A 17,919-nucleotide genomic window follows, 5' to 3' on the forward strand; every position below is an offset into this window, starting at 1 on the left:
AAATGGTGGTTGGATGAATAGAAACGGAATAGGCAGAATTGACAATGCGATGATGGAATGAAACAGGAGGACCAGAATGGACCTCAGGGTACGGGAAGTGATGGGTGAGTGCGATGAAGAACTATGTATATATACCCAAAAATGGAAAAACAACTGTATGCAATATGTTTGATTGATATGGGAAAAGAGGATGCACGGGAAAGGTGACTTGAAGTAGTACTCATGGAGGTTACAGGGTGGTTCCTGATAACCCTAGACTGGTCGGGATCGGCGCCTTCTATTCCCTCCGCTCGTGGTTTGCACCCCACGCGCTGGCGGCGCCATTCAAGCTGCCGATGGCGGTGCCAGTGGTAGCGAAATCGAAGCCTCCAAAGCCGCCGGCACTAGTTCCGGGAGGCGCACCGCTAGACTTCCAGCTGAAACTAGCAGGCGTTCGAATGGGCGATGACATGGGACTAAAACCGGATGACGGATCGGATGATGAGAATGGCTGGAAAGTCGAGTTTGCGCTTGGAATAGGGACTGCGGCCGATCCCGTGAAACTAGACGAGGGGACGTCGGACGGGGAAGGTGCCTTGGTCAAGGAACCAGGTGCATAATAGCGTGATCTAGGTGACGTAGGATTGGGCAGGGAAATATTGAAAGGTTGAGCGGTAGGTGATAAACTAGTCGATTGAGCTTGGCTTGACGACGCATTACTGTCCCTGCGGAAGTCGGAATTAGGTGCTGAAGCTGGTAGTTGCTGACCTTGATTATGCGGTAGACCTTGTTGTAGTTGTAAACCGTAGCCTGTATTAGGACCAGCTGAAGCGGGCCCATGTGTGCCTTGGCCATTGGCGATTGGTATGGGATGAGCCGGCGTAGCAGTGGGTGAATTCATTGACATGCCCGCCAAAGCGACAGTATGAGCTATGCCACCAAACATTGAAGTATTCAAGGAAGACGGATGAGCGTTGCCTCTCTGACCAAGGGAGTTTTTCGAGTACGAGAGTCGGATTCCTCCCTTGACGAGGCCACCCTGCGGATTGGTACGAACGATCAGCTTTTTCTAGGGAGACGAGACGCAGAATGCGTTCTTGTAAAAGTGTGATAATTCTTTGCGTCGATGTGAGAGCAATATTCGCGAGGAGATCACTCACCAGATTGTGGCCATATAGCTCCTTTATAGCCTGACTTGCGTAAACAACCTCTTCAAATTCCACAAAGCACATCGGTCCGTTGATCTTCTGTCTGAACGACATTCGTTTGAATCCCGGACATCGGGAGAAGAGGCCCCTGAGCGATTCCTCCAGGAAGTTGGGTGGATGGGTAGGAGGCGAGATGGCGGGTAGGTTGCCGACATATAGGGTGTTGATCTAGGGTACTGGATCAGCACGACGTCCAATAGTGTTGGAACGAGGATTGAGGATTCAGAGTCGCAACACTGAGAATGAGACCGGAAGAATGCTGGCAAATGACTTACGGGTGGATTCTGGTCAGCAGGGTTACTTCCTCCTAGCAAGCCTCGACCACTCTCTGATAGTCTATCACTCCCTCCTGGCGGGCTACTTCCATAAACATCGTTCTGACCATTTCTACTCGCGTACCCACCACCGAAAGAGGGGATTGAGGGGGCGGTCCCATTTTCTTCACCTCGCAACCCACCGTGACTTTGATTGCGGTATCCGTCCATAATTCCTATCCCCACAGCGCCATTAACGCTCCATCCCTCCAGCTCATCTGCTTCTTCCGCCAAAGCTAACAAAGCTTTCGAATCCGTTTGACGTTGAGAAGGGGATTTGACAGAGAATGATGGCGACGTGGAAGGGTTGGACTGGCCTGAAAGGTTGGAATAGTTATTCTGAGCCGATATGGAGGGCGGGAGCGATTGTTGAGGAGGTGGCAGCGTAGCGTTGGAGTTTTTGTCCTCGGAGCCGTATGCTTGAGGAGGTTGATTGGAAGTGGGCGAGAATGGTGGAGGAGGCATACTTGCCATTTCATCGGAGGAAGATCTTTCACGCTGTCCAGGTGGTGGGTTTGGCCATTGATCCCATGCCTCTCTCATTGATGAGGGATATGCTTGCGCACTCGGAGCATTCGACGTTCCTCCAGAATTGATCGAGGCTGGGAGGTTTCCTGGTCCAATCTGCGGGCCGGAAGCACCAGCGACATTCGATAATCTGCCTGATCTCAAAAGTAATCCCACTAATTCCTCTCCGGACGTAGTCTTCTTAGTATGCAGATTCTTCTTCGCCATCTCAGCTTTCAGTGTAGCTCCAGTGAGAGGGTCAATCTTCTTTCCCTGTAGCGATTCTCGTGCAGCTAAAGCATCCGTCCGAGTCCTAAATCGGGCGAATCCGATAGTCTGCCGGCGGGTGGGTAAAGGCGGGTTCCCAAGGTGAGGGCCCGAAGGTGCTGAAGGTGTGAGTGACATAGCCGCCGAGGGTGTGGTCGAAGCGGAAGTGGAAGCTGTAGCGGCCATTGTGAGGGAAGCCATGGCTTCTTCAAGAGCAGGTTGAGTGAGCGGATAATCGAAAGGTTCGCCATTAGCTTGCGCTTGTGCTTGAGCAGCAGCTATTTGGGTAAGTTCCGCTAAGAGAGCAGCAGCTGGTTCACGACGACTCGACCCGGAAGGTAATTTGAGGGTAGCGGCTTCGAAGCCAGGTGCAAAAGTGAAGATGTTCTGGAATTCTCGTTCCTGTGCGAGCTCATCAGCATCCGTCAAAAGGCTCAACGCTTCGGTTTCGAATGAATCGGTCGACTTACCGACATGTCCTCCGGAAACCCGACCACGAAGATCGTACTGATGACTTCTTGATCTTCCCCGTCTTCCTCCTTTTCTCGTCTTTCTCTGTCCCGCCGCCTCTCTCGACTTTCACCTGGACCTGAATTGGGTCGGGGCCCTAATCCCCCGAGCGAGCTTGAAATTGATGATCTTCCTACTCCACCGTAGACTTCTTGGGGGTGAGGTGGAAGATGACCTGGGCCACCGTTGGGTATAGAGGGACGCTGATACATGTGCTGAGGTTGAGGTGGACCACCAGGATAACCGCCATGGGGTTGCTGACCTCTCCACCCGTTTGGGCCGGGTCCATTCGACCAAGATGCCCCGATCATACTGTTCGGTGACATCGGTCCTCCTATTCCCATCATACCCGTTGCACCTGTTGCGATAGAATGTATGGGATCGGGCGGCATAGCGTGCTGAGGCGGAGGTACGTAAGGAGGGGGATGAGGAGGCGGTGATGATGTCACAGGAGGTAGGAATGCTGTGGGCACATTCGACATATATGGTTGTTGACCAGGCTGAGTGTAATCACCATAAGCGGTAGGCGATGTATGCTCCATCTGGCTGAAACCATTGGGATATTGCTGGTAACCTTTTGATTCTCTGTGTGACATAGAGACGCCGGATGCGGCTGATGATACGCGTGGGGGTTGAGGTGGTTGCATGCTTGACATTGATTGATAGTGAGAATGTGACGAGGAGGATGGTGTTGGAGACGGTAGCGATGATGGTGGAGACACCATCTTGTGTGTCTTTTTGTTTATTGTCGGAGAGGTCTTGCTGGATGCTAAGTCTTGTTGGCGAGTCGGCCGAAGTTATCTGCCTCGAAAGGCTTTGATAAAAGTTCAAAGGTGTCCTGACAAGCTTCAATGATCACTATAGCTTGTCCTGACGAGCAAGGGGGTGAATGGCTGTTTTCAGTCTCTATATCATATTCTCATCGACCACCTTCTGACTGATACCTCCTCTTCACCAATCGCGCCGAAGTGTCGTGATCGTTGGATGATTTGGCGATGATCGTTCTTGTATTATCTAGTTGTGTGAGACGCGTCAGTTGAACTGCACATATGGTCAAGATGAGGTTGAGGATGGATGGATGTAAGGGTGTTTGTATTATTATGATGATGATGATGATGGATGATCAAAACAAGGTCCATGCGCGCGAGTGAGAAGAAGGGGAATCATCTTCTAATCATCATCAACAATCACTTACCCCGTATGAATTTCAGTTAAGTGATTATGCGGTTTATCTTTTCTTCTGGGTGATGTTGAGTCGGAGTGGGTGGTATGCGTGATGATGCTGGTGGTGATGATGATAATATTATGCGATGCTATGAATGTGGATGATGATGATATTGTTGGGTGTTGTGAAATGGGATATCCAGGGTCGTGATGGAATGTTGATGTGGGACTGTTGTTGTTGTTGTTGTTATTGTATGGTGGTGTGTTTTTGTATGGTGGTAGTATGGTGATAACATGAATTACCCAGGGTAATGGTAATTGGTAATCCGCCACTCACTATACACTATACACCCTTAAACCACGCGCAAGGACCCTCAATTCCCAATCAGGCAGATATCGGATATATGCGGTGTTTACATCGTGGCGCATCCATGACGGGTGGGATACACGTGTCATGCGGTTTGATCGATCCCAGTTGGAGACTCCGCATTCCATGTTTGACAAGTTGGGTTCACGAGGAAAGTGTAGGTAGAGTATGGGTGAGACGACGGGGTAGGGTGATCCAGACTAGATGACATTGGAGCTTCCTAGTGTGACTGCCTCTACATGACTGATGGTAGGTAGATGTACGAATCAGCGAGGACCTCAGCTGGATGTACTACAAGTATACAGTGCGGAATGAAAATCATGTGTTGTGCGAAATGCCCACTTACCAGTGGCTCCGATCCAAGCAATGTGTAGGGTTCACATCGTTTGACGACTTAGCTGCCCCGACTCGTCTATCTTGCTATGTTTGTTATTGATATCGTAGGAATACATATCGTTGATACGATGTTACCAGCGATACAAATATACGTTAAGCGATCAGGTGTCAGAATCTGCGTGTCGATTTCATTGAGATCATGATGACGCAAAGGCAGCTTTGAATATTTGATTCGTAGTTGTAATATCGTAATGGCAAGCGTGTTGTTGCATTACGAATGAATCCTATATGCTATTGGCGGATCTCGCCGGAGTATAGATGATTTCCGTTTGATGCGGACCGCGGCAACTAGTCTGTTAATTTGGAATTTCAGAGGAGACGTCGATCAGTGTATGAGGGAGGATTCTTTTATCCTTATCTATCGAGTCGAGTCAACACAACAAGCAAAAACAAAAGATATACAAGACTCAGTGCACATATAGGTTAACCCAGTGCCAATCTAGTCTGAACTGTCAAGACAAAACCCCTTCCTTCAAGATGACCACATCAAAAACAAACGGCCATACATTGGCACCTATAAAAGCTTCATCGCTCTACTTCACCCCTCTCCCACCAACACACGTCGTCCCTCCAGGGAAAGAATCTCATGGTCGATATATGCTTACGATACCATGGAACAGAGTATCAGGATGGGGACAACCCAAGATAGGACCAAGGCAAGATTTAAGCTTTGATCCGCTCGCTGGGGTTCTGCAATATGCTGTCACTTGCTTCGAGGGTATGAAGGTGAGTAGTACCATTTTGTGCTAGATCAGACCACCTACCGACACGACTTCTCGAATATGTCTTTTTTCCTCTACCTCCTTGACTTCCTGCCTGTCTTTCGCTTGTCTCGTTGAACCATACCCCTTCTCTTCCTCCACTGTTCCTTCTTCGCTTTCTTTGATATTCACTCATTCACCTCTTTCCGATGCATCGTATCTCCTACCATCTTCTACCACCTCCTTAGTCTTCTTCCATCTTCCACTTCTTCGGTACATCATCACTTTCTACTATCTGGCTTCGAAGCATAATACTGCTTTACACGTACCGCATACAATATCCCGAATTGGCTGACGGATCTCTAACCTACCTCGAACAGTGCTACAAAACAGATCAAGGCGATGTCCGATTATTCCGACCGAACAAGAACTTTGACCGACTCAAGCGATCAGCCGCCAGACTAGGTTTACCGGTGAGTCTGAGTCTGATGCCCTAGCTCTATTGCCTCTGTCTTGCGACTTAATGGTTCGTCTCCTCATAGTGCGAATGGGACAACGATGAACTGTTAGAATTATTCGCTAAATTGATGGCATTGGGTGAGTATCATATCCTGAGCCTGCATTACTACATTCTTCTGACATATTACATCCGATGTTCCAGAAACACCCCTCGTCCCCGATACAGACGGATCCAACCTCTACATCCGACCTACACTCCTCGAAACGTCCGAAGGATTCGGTATAAAAGAAGACGCCTTCGCTGGAGAAGCCTTGCTTTACGTCGTCACGACTCTGAACCTCGGTAAAGGGCTTTACCCCTCATCAGAGCCCGAGAACAAGGGAATCAAATTGGACGCCTGTAAGGAATTCATCAGAGCTTGGCCTGGAGGTACGGGAAGTTACAAGCTCGGAGCGAACTATGGTGAGTCATCTCAATCATCCGTATTCTTTCCTATCTGCTTAGATTCTATATAAGATAATTTTGAACAATGTCGTGGGCACTCGTATTGATTTAACCCCATTGGAATGAGCAGGTACCGTCAACATCTCGAAAAAGCCAGGATACGCCATGTCCCTCTGGCTGCACGGTAGAGAAGACTTCATCTCTGAAGCGGGAGCTATGAACGTGTTCATCGTTAAAGAAGCTGCCGATGGATGTGAGTGGTCCGCTCCACCCCAAACTCCAATGTCTACGTGTCGCAGAACTTGCAATGACGGTGTTGAATGATACTCTCATTGCTGATTTGGACTGATGTTGTTTTCAGATCTCGAATTCACCACGATGTCGCTGAATAACGGGATCGTTCTCCCCGGTGTAACGCGAGAATCGATCATTGAATTACTTGAGGAACACGCTTCGGGCAAGAAAGATTTCCCGATAGATGGTATACCCAGGAAAATCAGAGTTGTCGAAAGGGATATCTCGATGCCTGAGATCATTGCTGGGCTGGAGGATGGGTCTTTGAAAGGGTAAGCATTGTCCGGCTGTGATTTTGTTATTCCATCCATATCACCTTAGCTCGTCGTTTCTGAGCAGACCATTCTCAACCCCGGATCTGTCTTGGTCCACAGCTGACTAATGAGTCATCCCCATAGAATGTTCGGCTGCGGAACAGGTGTGGTCGTAGTCCAAATCGGTGAAATCCAATATCAATCGAAGACCTACCACATCCCCTCTAACCCCATCATCAAGATCCTCAGAGACACTATAACGGGTATCCAAAGGGGGAAGATCGATGAGGGTAAATCGTGGAGTTACAAGGTACCCGAATGGAATCCTGAGGGCAAAGAAGGGGACGAGGAAGAGCATGTCACCGCAGCGTAGAAAGAGATTGTCGCTCCCCTAATCCTATTTCCAGATCAACGAGGCTCAACAAAAAGGCGCTTTTTCTTACTTCAATCATACGATCCATATGACTACAATAAGGCAGAACAGCAACAAAACCGGATGACAGCATCCTCACAGATAGATACATATAGAACTGTTATTTTATCATTTGGAGATCGCGATGCCACTCAACATGCTTGTGTGTATATACATATACACTTGATCGCTACAGACCCGATGACAATGCGATGTTTATCTTGATACACAGACGCAGATCACTCCGGGAAACGATTACTCCACCGATTGCATGTGTATTGTCGGTGAGCTCTGATCGAAGCAATGTGTATGTGGTCAGTCGAAGAAGCATGCAATGCAGGATTTACACTTATTTCTTCAATCAACCCTTTCCCTATCCATCAGAAGTAAACCCTGCTTATGGTCTCGAACTAATGTCTCGTCAAGAACATTGTCTAGCACTTACAATCAAATTATCTTATACCGCTTCGATAAATTGTACCGAATTGCACCACCTACTCGTTTCTATCGCTTTCACCTTCACCATTATTGCCTCTCCGATAGTAGCGCAGAACTTCCCCAAAGGATACGATGGCTGCTATGCTATACCTTCAGGCGGATCGCCCACTGGCCCAGATCCTGCTGAGTTCAATTTACCTCATAATAATCGAGATCGATGTATTGTGAGTGGTTGGTTTGAGAGCATTCGGGTTCACCAACCATGATGGTCTACTTTAAAAACCTCGTCAAATGATGTTCTCTTGTTGACAGTGGACTCGGACTGACGCTGGTGCATGACACATAGGCGACCTGCACCCAATCGGAAATCGCATCTACCTGGGCTTTCTTCTGGTACACCATCGACGCCGTCAACCCTGAAATAGCTATTCCGAATTGTCGATGCTCTCAGATCGCCCCGCCTGTCGGAAATTGGAGGCACGGAGATGCTGTGGGGGATTGTTATCTTGACGGTGATGAGACTGAATATGGGGTGAGCAGATACGAATCCAATCTGACCCGATCTGATCTGATCTGATCTGATCTGATCTGATGCAACTATCTATCCCTGATGCCGCGAGGACGATGAGCCAATGAAAGGCTGATTATGTATTTCAATTCTCAGTCTTACCTCACCTTCACGGACTACCAATTCACAGGATGTTACGATGCGATCAGTCCTAACGCGCCTCCGCCTTTCAACGTGGAAAATATCGATCAATGCCTTGCCACTTGTCCTATACTCTTACCCTCGAACGCAAATGGGAGCTTGGAATACGCTATAGTCACAATCAATGTTTCCGATCAATGGTTATGCCGATGTTCATTCAAAAGTGCGGATGTCCCTCCTTTCCCACAGACCGTCTTGAGCGTCTGTGATTATAACCAGTTCTTCATCTATGAGTACACAGGGTCAATTACACCTAGTCAAGCTGCCAAACGAAGAAGGAGGAGGTCGCTTGACATCGATACTCGAAAGAATAGGCTTGGAGCAGATAGATGTCCTGAAGGTCTCGAAGCTTGTCCCTTGTCCGAAATTGAGTCCCAGTCGGGGGGTCATTTCTCAGGCGAATATGAAGTGCGTTGATGAGAACCATACCGCGCCATGAGTCGTCACAATTATACTTCAACGAGAAGTGGGATTTCCCAACGAATTCTATGATCATTCCTATTCATATATAGATGACGCGTGGGATGCGGCTGACCGTGTTTGAACAGTGCATCGATACGAGCAACGAGCTGGAATCGTGTGGAGGATGCATCTTCGGTCCAGGAATTCAAGGCGTCGAGTGAGTCCTGCAGCCTCAGTCCTTTCTTGGGCGCACCTCTGATCTTGGATGTAGCTGCACCATGATCCCTGGCGTTCTTCCTGGATATGTTTCTTGCCGCGAAGGGATATGCGAAGTATCAGGATGCGAAGATGGCTTTCAACTCATCGACAATAGATGTGTTTTGACAGGCGTCGAGTACTGAGGGACATGAAGAAGGATCGTAATTAGCAGCAGTCTGCAATTCTTTGCCAGTTGCCAAGACCATGTCGAGATGTCGGTATTCTTCGAGTCAACTTTCTTTGGTGTTTCGTGTAACTTCTACTATGCATGCCATATGTTCTGTGCAGTGTCCATATCATGAAGCGTTTACCAGCGCACAGCGTTCGGGGCGTGCTCAGGAAAAAGGTACGAACCCTTGTGACTGACATTACGGCATGTCGTCGATCGAATGTAAACAAAAGTCAGTCATGATTTCCGAAGTCGGAAAGATCACAGATTGAGCGAAGGAAGACATGAAAAACAAGATACATTTGCGATAGTATCATTCAATCTTCTATTCTCGATGCTTAGAACCGGACACACTGCAAGGATTTCGATGTCGACGGAAGCTTAGCACATCCAACCTTCACTCGTCGTTCCTATACTTCTTCGCTAACTCAGCATGACCCATGACCTGATCGACCCTTCTCTGTGGGCAGAATTAGAAGAAAAAGCACGGACACAATTCCAACCGAATCAAGGATTATCTTTTGGGCCATTCTTATTTGGCTACGCAGCAGATGGATTCGCCTATGGTCTATTAGCTCTACAGGTTCTGCAATGGTATACTTTGTCATATCGCACAGAATCTAGGATCATCAGGATACTGGTGGTAAGTCATCCATTCATTCATTCTTCTTCACCTTCACAGACACTTCTGCGTATAGCCTCGGCCAAGTCAGATGGCACTTGATAACGGTGCATGATATAGATCTGGACCTTCCTCCTCAGCACAGTGTACACCATCTTGACCATTCGATATATGTTGAACCTCTTTGCGTATGGGTTCGACATCTACCGAAACTTTTACAATTTCTCCTGGGTTTCGTCTTTCTTCCTATTGAGCGGACTAATCCAAGCGCCCATATCGGTGAGTCGAGTCTTACGGCAATGATCACTTCTCCCTCATGCCCGTTGCAGATACACCGCTAACGCGGGATGTTTTGTAGTGCTTCTTTGCGCACAGAGCTTACATCTTATCAGGAAAATCGAATCTGTTAGCGTGGATTATCTTTCCTATCGTGTGAGTCTGCCCCAATGAATCTCCCTTTGAGCTGTAGCTTATACAAGGATCCGCAGACTTGCAGCCTTAGTCATATGTATCTCGCTGAAAGCTACCGCTCCGTCAGTCTGGACGCAGCATCTTGTTGAAGACTCACCTGTGCGTACCAAAGGTCTCGGACCTGATCAAAATTGGCGCATTGCTGATTGTTATGATAGGCCACCATGGCGCTCACTCTTAGTTGGGTAAGTGCGATACCTTGGCATTCAGTGTCAGTCTCTGAATTGGAGCTGATCGCGCTCTCTCGCAGCTCTCGTTGAATGTTCTCAGAGACATCGCGATCAGTGTGAATATCAGCTGGTGCTTATTAAAAGGAAAGTCAGAGGTCAAGGCTTTCGAGCAAACGGATAGATGGATCAAGAAGGCCATCATGTGAGTCAATATTCAAGGAGACATCATGGTTGTATCACTCCTTCACTTGATGTGCGAGACCCAGCCTTCAGCTGACTGAGACCTGAATAACGCAGAATCTTTATGGAAGCTCAATTTGCTCCAACGATCTTGTGCGTCCATAATCGTGGGAGGACTCGGCTAATTTTGGAATAGTGGACTAGCATTCATGATCTCGTTCATCGTCATGCCTCAATCGAATCTTTCGGCTTTCTTCTTGTCAGTGGTATTCTGGTTGTCATGTACAATATCGTACAAAAAGCTGATCTTTCCGCGACAGGTGCACCCCGAAAGTATACGCTATCACCCTGATGGGTGCCTTGAATGCTAGGCATTTCTTCAACAGAGAATTGGTACCACCTGAGTCTTTCCGGATTGTAAGCTCACCCCAGATCCTCGGTGACGACACACTGTAAAGATGCTAACGTGCTCATATAGGATCGACCCATTACCAGTCTCTTCCATCCCTGCGCATCTGCTGTCGCTCATTTACTACCGCGCAATACCAAATCCGCTTCGGGCAGATATAGAGCCTCTACGGCTGATGCTACACAGACGGAAATCCATGTCGAGACTGAAAGTGTTCAACAGGTGAGCCACCCGCCCAACCCTAGCCATTATCGTGCAGTGAACAGCGGAGCTGATGAACACGAAAGACTTATCAACTTGAACCGTTGCAAGAGGCGAAATCGATAAATCGGGATCCGCAGCCTTACACTTCGCCTTATTCCCAGGACTTGGGAGGTGCGTCTCTCCAAGGAGGAATAGGTTATTATGGGCATCGAAGTCGGAAACGGGAATCATCCGGTTCGTTCCTTCTTCATTATGAGTATATTTTGAGAGTGCTTTGATGCTGAGTATCCAGATTGCAGTCCCTGGACGATAGAGTCGTATAAAAAGTGCATACATGTAATTACGGAATCGATGCGAGATTTGTGTCAACCGGACAGAGAATACTGAGTACAACGTCTGGGCACGAAAAGCAATGGACATCAAGGACAACACTTTGAGAACTTGCCACTCAATGTTTGACGCTCTTCCACCATCGACTAGCCTGGTCGCTCATCGACGACCTCAGGCTTCTTCCAAGCGTCGAGGCGGCTGGCCCAAATGCTGAGATCTCGTCGCGCAGCCAAGATTTACGTTTCGAAGAGTTCGAGTTCTCATCGATATCATTGAGATCTCCAATTTGATCGGAATTCAAGATATCTTCGAAACTTGGGGTGCTACTACAGGCGCTCGTGAAGCTTCCCTCGGATCCGTAATCATCTATGGAGGCAATGGATTCGTGGATACTCGTTTTCCGTGACAAAGTGTCATAGAAAGATCGCCCATTGCCAGACTGGCTGGAAACAGATGAAGCATCGCCCTCTTCGGGACCCGAACTTGCGATCCTGGCGTTGGTGAATGGTTGACAAACATCGCCGTTAATGGGTACGATGTCGTTGAGATCTAAGCTTTCATGCGAGAGAGGCGTTTTATGATAAGGATCGTCTGGTTCTGCCTCCCCATGCGAAGAGTAAAGACTTGGATATCTCTCTTGCATCTCTGGGACACCGGACGTCAGATTGGACCCCAAGAACGCAAGATCTGTGTCAGTCGGATAGATCAGATGTAGTGGCTTTGTCGGGGATGTGTTAGGCAGAGGAGATGTCTCGAATGAGCGATCAAATGGCGGACGCAGGAAAGAAGGATTTATGCTGAATTGTCCCTTCGAAATTTGCTCGTCGATCGATTGAGCGCTACTATCCTCTGTATGACGGGATGCCTGGGTGGGATCGGACTGCCCATTCCGATCGAAAGCAGATCGCTGAGCAGCTATCGAATCAAATCTGTTCGCTTGTGACTCCATCTGTTGCGACAGCTCTTCAGTATAACGCAGACGGGCGCTCAGCATCTTCGCTTCAGCTTGTAAGACATTGACCCAATTTTGGCAGTCATTCTGATCCCCGCGGCCTTCGAAGCTTTCGATCTTATGCTTCATCAAAGCCTTGTTCATGTTCCTCGTGCTTTCTAGCAAATCCTGCGAGACTGTATCGAACTCCCTCGAAGGCGCGATATCAGTCTGCGAAACGTCGTTAGTGTCGGGTTCGTCATACATGTCGTCAAAATGTAGAGGTCCTGGCAGATTCAGGTCAAGGGAAGGCGTGGCAAAGTCCGCCGATGTTCGGAAGGTGAACTCAGGACCATCATCGAAGTTGAGGATAGCTGTAGACCCTTCAAGTCGTGGTGAAGAGATACGCCGATCACGTATGGGTGTGTGTCGTGCATGACGACTGCTAATAAAACCAAGACTCGACCGCAGGTGTTCTGCAGCAGATGACAGACGGCTTTTGAAGGATGAACTCATGTTTGTCTGGGTGCAAGCCGGGTGGGGTGAAGTATTTCTTTCGCTCTGAATTTGGACTTGAAGATGCTGCGCGTCGAGGTGAGGCTTGATGTGTTGAACGAGTTTTGTGGACAGCTCGCGGGTTGTGGGTTATATAAACAGCGCATGCAGATCATCAGTGTCCTTCCATGTGTTTTTTCCAAGATGTCTTTAGTCCCACATAGTGAGGCGAGACTTCCTTTGAGGTCTCACCGACCTTGTCGGACTCCCTGACGTCGCAAGTTGCTGTACTCAAAGGAGTTTTTCCCACCATGTTTTGGGTCAGTCTATGATGCCATCCAGGATAAACGATGCCACACTAACTGCGTCAATCAGTTCTGCGGAGTATATCGCATCATCAAGCTCACACAGGCTACTAATGATGGCTGCATCCGCGATCTCCCTCAGACTGACAGTATATTATACATTTTCTGATATTATAAATTCACAATACACTGCCAAAGAGAAACCCAAAGATGGAGGAGAAAAGAGATTATTTCAATTGTCCACTATGATCAACAATGTCCGTTGATGGAAGTCTAAAGCCTAATACTTGATGGTGAAGATTTGGTTGGTGTTGCCCTCGAAGCATTCCCAGGTTTGAAGTCTTTCCTCGATATCGTAAGGGGTACCGGCAGTCTTGCCTGAGCCAAGGGTGACATCGAGACAGGTGTCTAAGGCAACAATCAATTGCGAATTAGCATGCAATTCACATCATTGATGACGGTTGATAGTCGACTCACTGCCGCCGTTGTCCACTCTCAACTTATCACCGGTGTAGTCCCATCGTTGAGTCTCAGAAGCCTTGTTGCAATCATCGATCCATACCGCTTGACCGTTTCCACCAGCAACGTTGGAGTTGAGACACTTGTCAGGGAAGTCTCTGAGTTTGATTTCTCCCTTTTGACCACCGGTAACCCAGAACAACTGGTATTTGGCATTGTCAGAGTCGTTTGGTGCGCAGTAAGCGATGTTCACTTGAGTACCGGCATCGACCTTGGCTCCGTCAACGGTGACACAGAGATCATCTCTTCCGACAGCTGCAACGAAAGCACTACGTGTCAGCCTCTGACCACCGTGACGCAAGCTGAGTCGCATGGATCACTCACGATGCAGTCTGTGGGATCCGTCAGTGGGATCGTCGTACACATCCTTCTTGGGGATCGTGGGCGCAGGTGTCGATCCACCGTTGTCACCACCGTTGTTGCCACCATTGTTACCACCGTTACCGTTGGGGTCCAAGTTGTTGCCATTCTCATCGATGGGGAACCAGACTAAGCCGAGAATATCAGCCGGAAGCTTCACGAGAATAGTACGATCGGAATACTCACTTTGGTTGGTGTTACCAGTGGTACACTTCCAAGTTTGAGTACCTTCGAACTCAGAGCCTTGGTCAAGACATTGGTCACCACCAGTGATAGCGATTCTGTTGTCACCGGTCAAGTACCAGGTTTGTTGGAAGAGTCCAGGGTACGATTTCCAGAGCTGAACAAGCATGCTGCAGTCAGCAATCCATCGCTGTTTAGCGGTAATATCGTGTACTCACCTTGACGATCTCGTTGTTGTCTCTACCGGTACCGGCATCAAGAGCTAAACCGGAAGAGTGGATGACACTACCTGATCCAGGGTTGATGTTCCACTTTTGGGCGTTGGCACAGTCGACGGTTTGAACTCTGACACCGTCTCCGAAGGCATCTCCTGGCACGGACAGACATTGACCGTTTCTGTTGGACTTGATTCGGACACCGTCATATCGTTTACCGAGGTTTCTGTCGACAGGGGAGGCCGAAGCAATGGCCAAGAAAGGAAGAAGAGCAATGAGAGAAGTGAATTGCATGATGTGAAAAGTATGCGATGATTAGTCAGTGAATGTGAGACAGAGAAAGCTAATTATATGCGCGAAGAAGGTTGGCGGAAGACTCTTGATGGATTGTTGAACGAGGAAATGGGAGATGATCCTGCTCAGAAATCGGTCCTTATATATCTTGCCTTCTTGGAAGACTGCTGGAGCAGTTCGGCCGGTCCGAGCATCCTTCTGCTCAACAAACAACAAAACAAACAAACAAAACAGCCATCCAAGGCGATTTCGATTGAAGGTCATATGACCTTCCGAGCGATTCTTTCCCCCGATGACGTTTGATCCTGCAAGCCAAGATGGTCCGTCCGAAATGTAGTGGTCCGATGCATGTTCGCGACTTTTGTGGTCGTTGAATTCACTCGGCGGACCAAGACGGACATCCGGATTGAACAAACAGTACTATACCACGTTGGGCAGGAGTGTTTGAGCGGAACCGAATTTCGCTTGCCATGACGTAGTTTGAGAGACGCAATGTTCTCGTGTAGGGGACCAAAGTAAGGGAGCTATGTTGTGTGCGGTCGTTATTGATGTTTGCGAGACGGACATGTTTCATTAGATGACCTGTATCAGATAGGTAAACACGATAACGTTTGATCTAACCCCGTCCGTCGATCATGCTTATTTATTATTTACATGGTGCCTTCGATCTCATGGGGGAAACCAGAGGCGGTGACGAGAGTAAACAGCGGACAGTTGTTGCGGATAGGAGAAATTCCCCAAAATGATTCTGGGGTATCCACTCACGCAAACAAGAAAAACCGGGAAGTCCGCAAAGTTAAGCATGCCCAGGAACCCTTAGGCTCGCCGACGCATTCCGTCCCTTCCCATGGGATTTCCTTGGCAGCGTCTAAACAACCGAATACAAATGCCAATAAAAGCAATGCGTACCGAGATTACAGGCATGTCGGTCTCTTTGCCTTATTTGCCCCAGCTCAGTTCCTGGCTTGAGCAGGGAGAGGTGCGAACATCGAGCTTTAGCTTTGAATGGCTTAGTCTCCTGCAACACGGAAACCTTGGCCACTGCGGATCTTACCAAACTTGGGTGTAAAAACTCAAAGCTATAAACACCGCTCCGATACTCACACCAGATGGACCGAGCTTGTTGAGAGCAGTTCTGATCACTTGACCGATTTTCGCGAGGATGGCTTGTCGACGCCGAATTGACCCCCGAATGACAGCGTCATAAGATCAGTCAATCAAGTATGACACCATTTGTGCTGATGTTCCCGACAGACCCTCTAGACAAAGGCATGGAATAGAGTGCATTGTCGGCATATGGCTCACACGGAGCATATTGCATTGTACAGATGATGATTATAGTTTAGGGGGACTTATTTAGCAGTCATCGGAAGGGTCGTCACCAAAAACGGAGAAGATCTGTTGATGACTGCCAGGAAAACATTTCCAGATTTGGAGCCTTTTGAGTCTGTCGTAAGATTTCTGAGGTGTTCTTGGCGAATTATACTCAACATCAAGACACAAGCCCAGCGCTTCTGAGGGGTCTACAATGACGTGGTCCTTTCGCATCAGCTACAAACACGAGATGTGGACAGTCAAGACTCACTCCTCGAATCGAGCGCCAAAGTGGTCCCGTCCCAGAACCAGCTCTGGCCGGTGTACGGACTTCCACACCCATATGTTGTTAGTCGACTACCGTTCTTAGGGTTTTGTCCTGCATCGAGACATAAATTTGGGTGAGCTGGAAGAAAGACATGTGCCGATGTGCCAAGTGTGATATTCCAAAGTTGTAGGCCGACATATGGGGATGTGTCATGAAGGCAATAAGCGCTGAGCAACTTGTCAGCCTGCATCTCCAAAACCACTGATGAGGACGACGTACATGTCCACGAGCTGATTTACGGATGCGACACCGTTTCCCACCATCACACACAGGTCTTGTCGGCCATAGGCTAATTTGTGCTTGTTCAGTACTGTATTAAAGCTGTCCCAATTTGGATCTTTTGACTCACGGTGTATTCGTCGACCCTTCCCATTTGGCTTGTCGACATACACTTTACCAGAAGGTATGGAAGGGTTGATCCCAGGCTTCGTGGGGGAAGCGCCGAGTATTGTCCATACTACTCGGAACGGTCATTCAGCGACTGACTGCAAACAGGCAGAAACAATAGATGTTTGATGAAAGATCAAGGTACATCGTACCTTGATTGGTGTTTCCAGTCACGCAGGTGTATGTCTGCGGGCCGTTTTGTCCTTCGTCCAGGCACTGGGACCCTCCAGTGATAGCGATTCTATTGTCATCGGTGAGGTACCAGCTGTACAAGGAGGTGGAGAATCAATATTTATCTGTATGACCTGGCTTACGAGTCGATCTTCTCACGTCTGTTGGAATAAACCTGGATAGGAATGCCATATCTGAACGAAGAACGATTGCTCTCGTCAGCTTGATATCGGACAACTCATTTGCCATGGGAATCTAGGTGATCTGACATGCTCACCTTGATGATGGCGTTATCCTGATCACCTGTTCCAGCATCGAGAGCCCAGTTGGTACCGCTGATGAGTATACTACCAGACCCTGGACTTACGTCCCACTTGACGGCGGTTTCACAAGGGACGCTCGTGACTCGGGTACCGTCTTTCCAGTCTGACGGTCTCCCGACAGGTGATAGACACCTGAGAGAACGATAAGATTGGATCTTGATGCCTGAGTATCGTTTCGACAACGGATGAGCGGCGACTCCAACGAGAGCGAGCAAAGCAGAAAGTGATGCCCCGTTGATGCCTAAGTACATCTTGACAAGGGAATAAGTGGCAAGGATGGGGTCGTATCTATGAGAAGTCGCTGACAGGCTGCAAAGACAGATGTGGGCTATCGTCACGATCGATCAGATAGAAGGTAGTGGCAAGGAGGTGATTAGTTGATGAAAGATCATGAGGTCAATCAATGGCAGGCTTCCCCATGTACGATGCGTTTGTTCTTCTTTCCCATCAGCGTC

The 17,919-nt window shown here is 48.4% G+C and overlaps 7 protein-coding genes across 7 annotated transcripts; 3 read left to right on the forward strand and 4 right to left on the reverse strand.

Annotated features, from left to right (window-relative positions):
* Positions 1 to 277: 277 nt before the first annotated feature.
* I303_100014 (uncharacterized protein) lies at positions 278 to 3,510 on the reverse strand (the record flags this gene model as incomplete). Its single annotated transcript, XM_018403391.2, has 4 exons — positions 278 to 1,018; positions 1,140 to 1,355; positions 1,463 to 2,677; positions 2,746 to 3,510. 4 exons carry the CDS (start codon positions 3,508 to 3,510, stop codon positions 278 to 280), a joined length of 2,937 nt encoding a protein of 978 aa, XP_018266045.2.
* Positions 3,511 to 5,189: 1,679 nt separating this feature from the next.
* On the forward strand, positions 5,190 to 7,238 carry I303_100015 (uncharacterized protein; the record flags this gene model as incomplete). The annotated part of the gene is made up of 7 exons (XM_065968034.1): positions 5,190 to 5,438; positions 5,794 to 5,886; positions 5,956 to 6,010; positions 6,075 to 6,335; positions 6,448 to 6,570; positions 6,679 to 6,883; positions 7,010 to 7,238. The coding sequence occupies 7 exons, from the start codon at positions 5,190 to 5,192 to the stop codon at positions 7,236 to 7,238; spliced, it is 1,215 nt and encodes a 404-aa protein (XP_065824106.1).
* Positions 7,239 to 7,690: 452 nt separating this feature from the next.
* On the forward strand, positions 7,691 to 9,227 carry I303_100016 (uncharacterized protein; the record flags this gene model as incomplete). Its single annotated transcript, XM_018403393.2, has 5 exons — positions 7,691 to 7,939; positions 8,062 to 8,247; positions 8,380 to 8,832; positions 8,973 to 9,043; positions 9,098 to 9,227. 5 exons carry the CDS (start codon positions 7,691 to 7,693, stop codon positions 9,225 to 9,227), a joined length of 1,089 nt encoding a protein of 362 aa, XP_018266047.2.
* Positions 9,228 to 9,686: 459 nt separating this feature from the next.
* On the forward strand, positions 9,687 to 11,587 carry I303_100017 (uncharacterized protein; the record flags this gene model as incomplete). The annotated part of the gene is made up of 11 exons (XM_018403394.2): positions 9,687 to 9,896; positions 9,996 to 10,154; positions 10,234 to 10,307; positions 10,364 to 10,445; positions 10,505 to 10,531; positions 10,597 to 10,718; positions 10,814 to 10,849; positions 10,893 to 10,955; positions 11,017 to 11,113; positions 11,175 to 11,327; positions 11,393 to 11,587. 11 exons carry the CDS (start codon positions 9,687 to 9,689, stop codon positions 11,585 to 11,587), a joined length of 1,218 nt encoding a protein of 405 aa, XP_018266048.2.
* A 170-nt stretch (positions 11,588 to 11,757) lies between these two features.
* On the reverse strand, positions 11,758 to 13,086 carry I303_100018 (uncharacterized protein; the record flags this gene model as incomplete). Its single annotated transcript, XM_018403395.1, has 1 exon — positions 11,758 to 13,086. One exon carries the CDS (start codon positions 13,084 to 13,086, stop codon positions 11,758 to 11,760), a length of 1,329 nt encoding a protein of 442 aa, XP_018266049.1.
* A 564-nt stretch (positions 13,087 to 13,650) lies between these two features.
* On the reverse strand, positions 13,651 to 14,941 carry I303_100019 (uncharacterized protein; the record flags this gene model as incomplete). Its single annotated transcript, XM_018403396.1, has 5 exons — positions 13,651 to 13,778; positions 13,848 to 14,144; positions 14,214 to 14,378; positions 14,436 to 14,589; positions 14,651 to 14,941. The coding sequence occupies 5 exons, from the start codon at positions 14,939 to 14,941 to the stop codon at positions 13,651 to 13,653; spliced, it is 1,035 nt and encodes a 344-aa protein (XP_018266050.1).
* Positions 14,942 to 16,297: 1,356 nt separating this feature from the next.
* On the reverse strand, positions 16,298 to 17,715 carry I303_100020 (uncharacterized protein; the record flags this gene model as incomplete). The annotated part of the gene is made up of 7 exons (XM_065968035.1): positions 16,298 to 16,464; positions 16,527 to 16,750; positions 16,803 to 16,872; positions 16,933 to 17,040; positions 17,123 to 17,235; positions 17,301 to 17,335; positions 17,419 to 17,715. 7 exons carry the CDS (start codon positions 17,713 to 17,715, stop codon positions 16,298 to 16,300), a joined length of 1,014 nt encoding a protein of 337 aa, XP_065824107.1.
* Between the last annotated feature and the right edge of the window lie 204 nt (positions 17,716 to 17,919).

Source organism: Kwoniella dejecticola, chromosome 1 (assembly GCF_000512565.2).
Source record: "Kwoniella dejecticola CBS 10117 chromosome 1, complete sequence".
Taxonomy (NCBI): domain Eukaryota; kingdom Fungi; phylum Basidiomycota; class Tremellomycetes; order Tremellales; family Cryptococcaceae; genus Kwoniella; species Kwoniella dejecticola.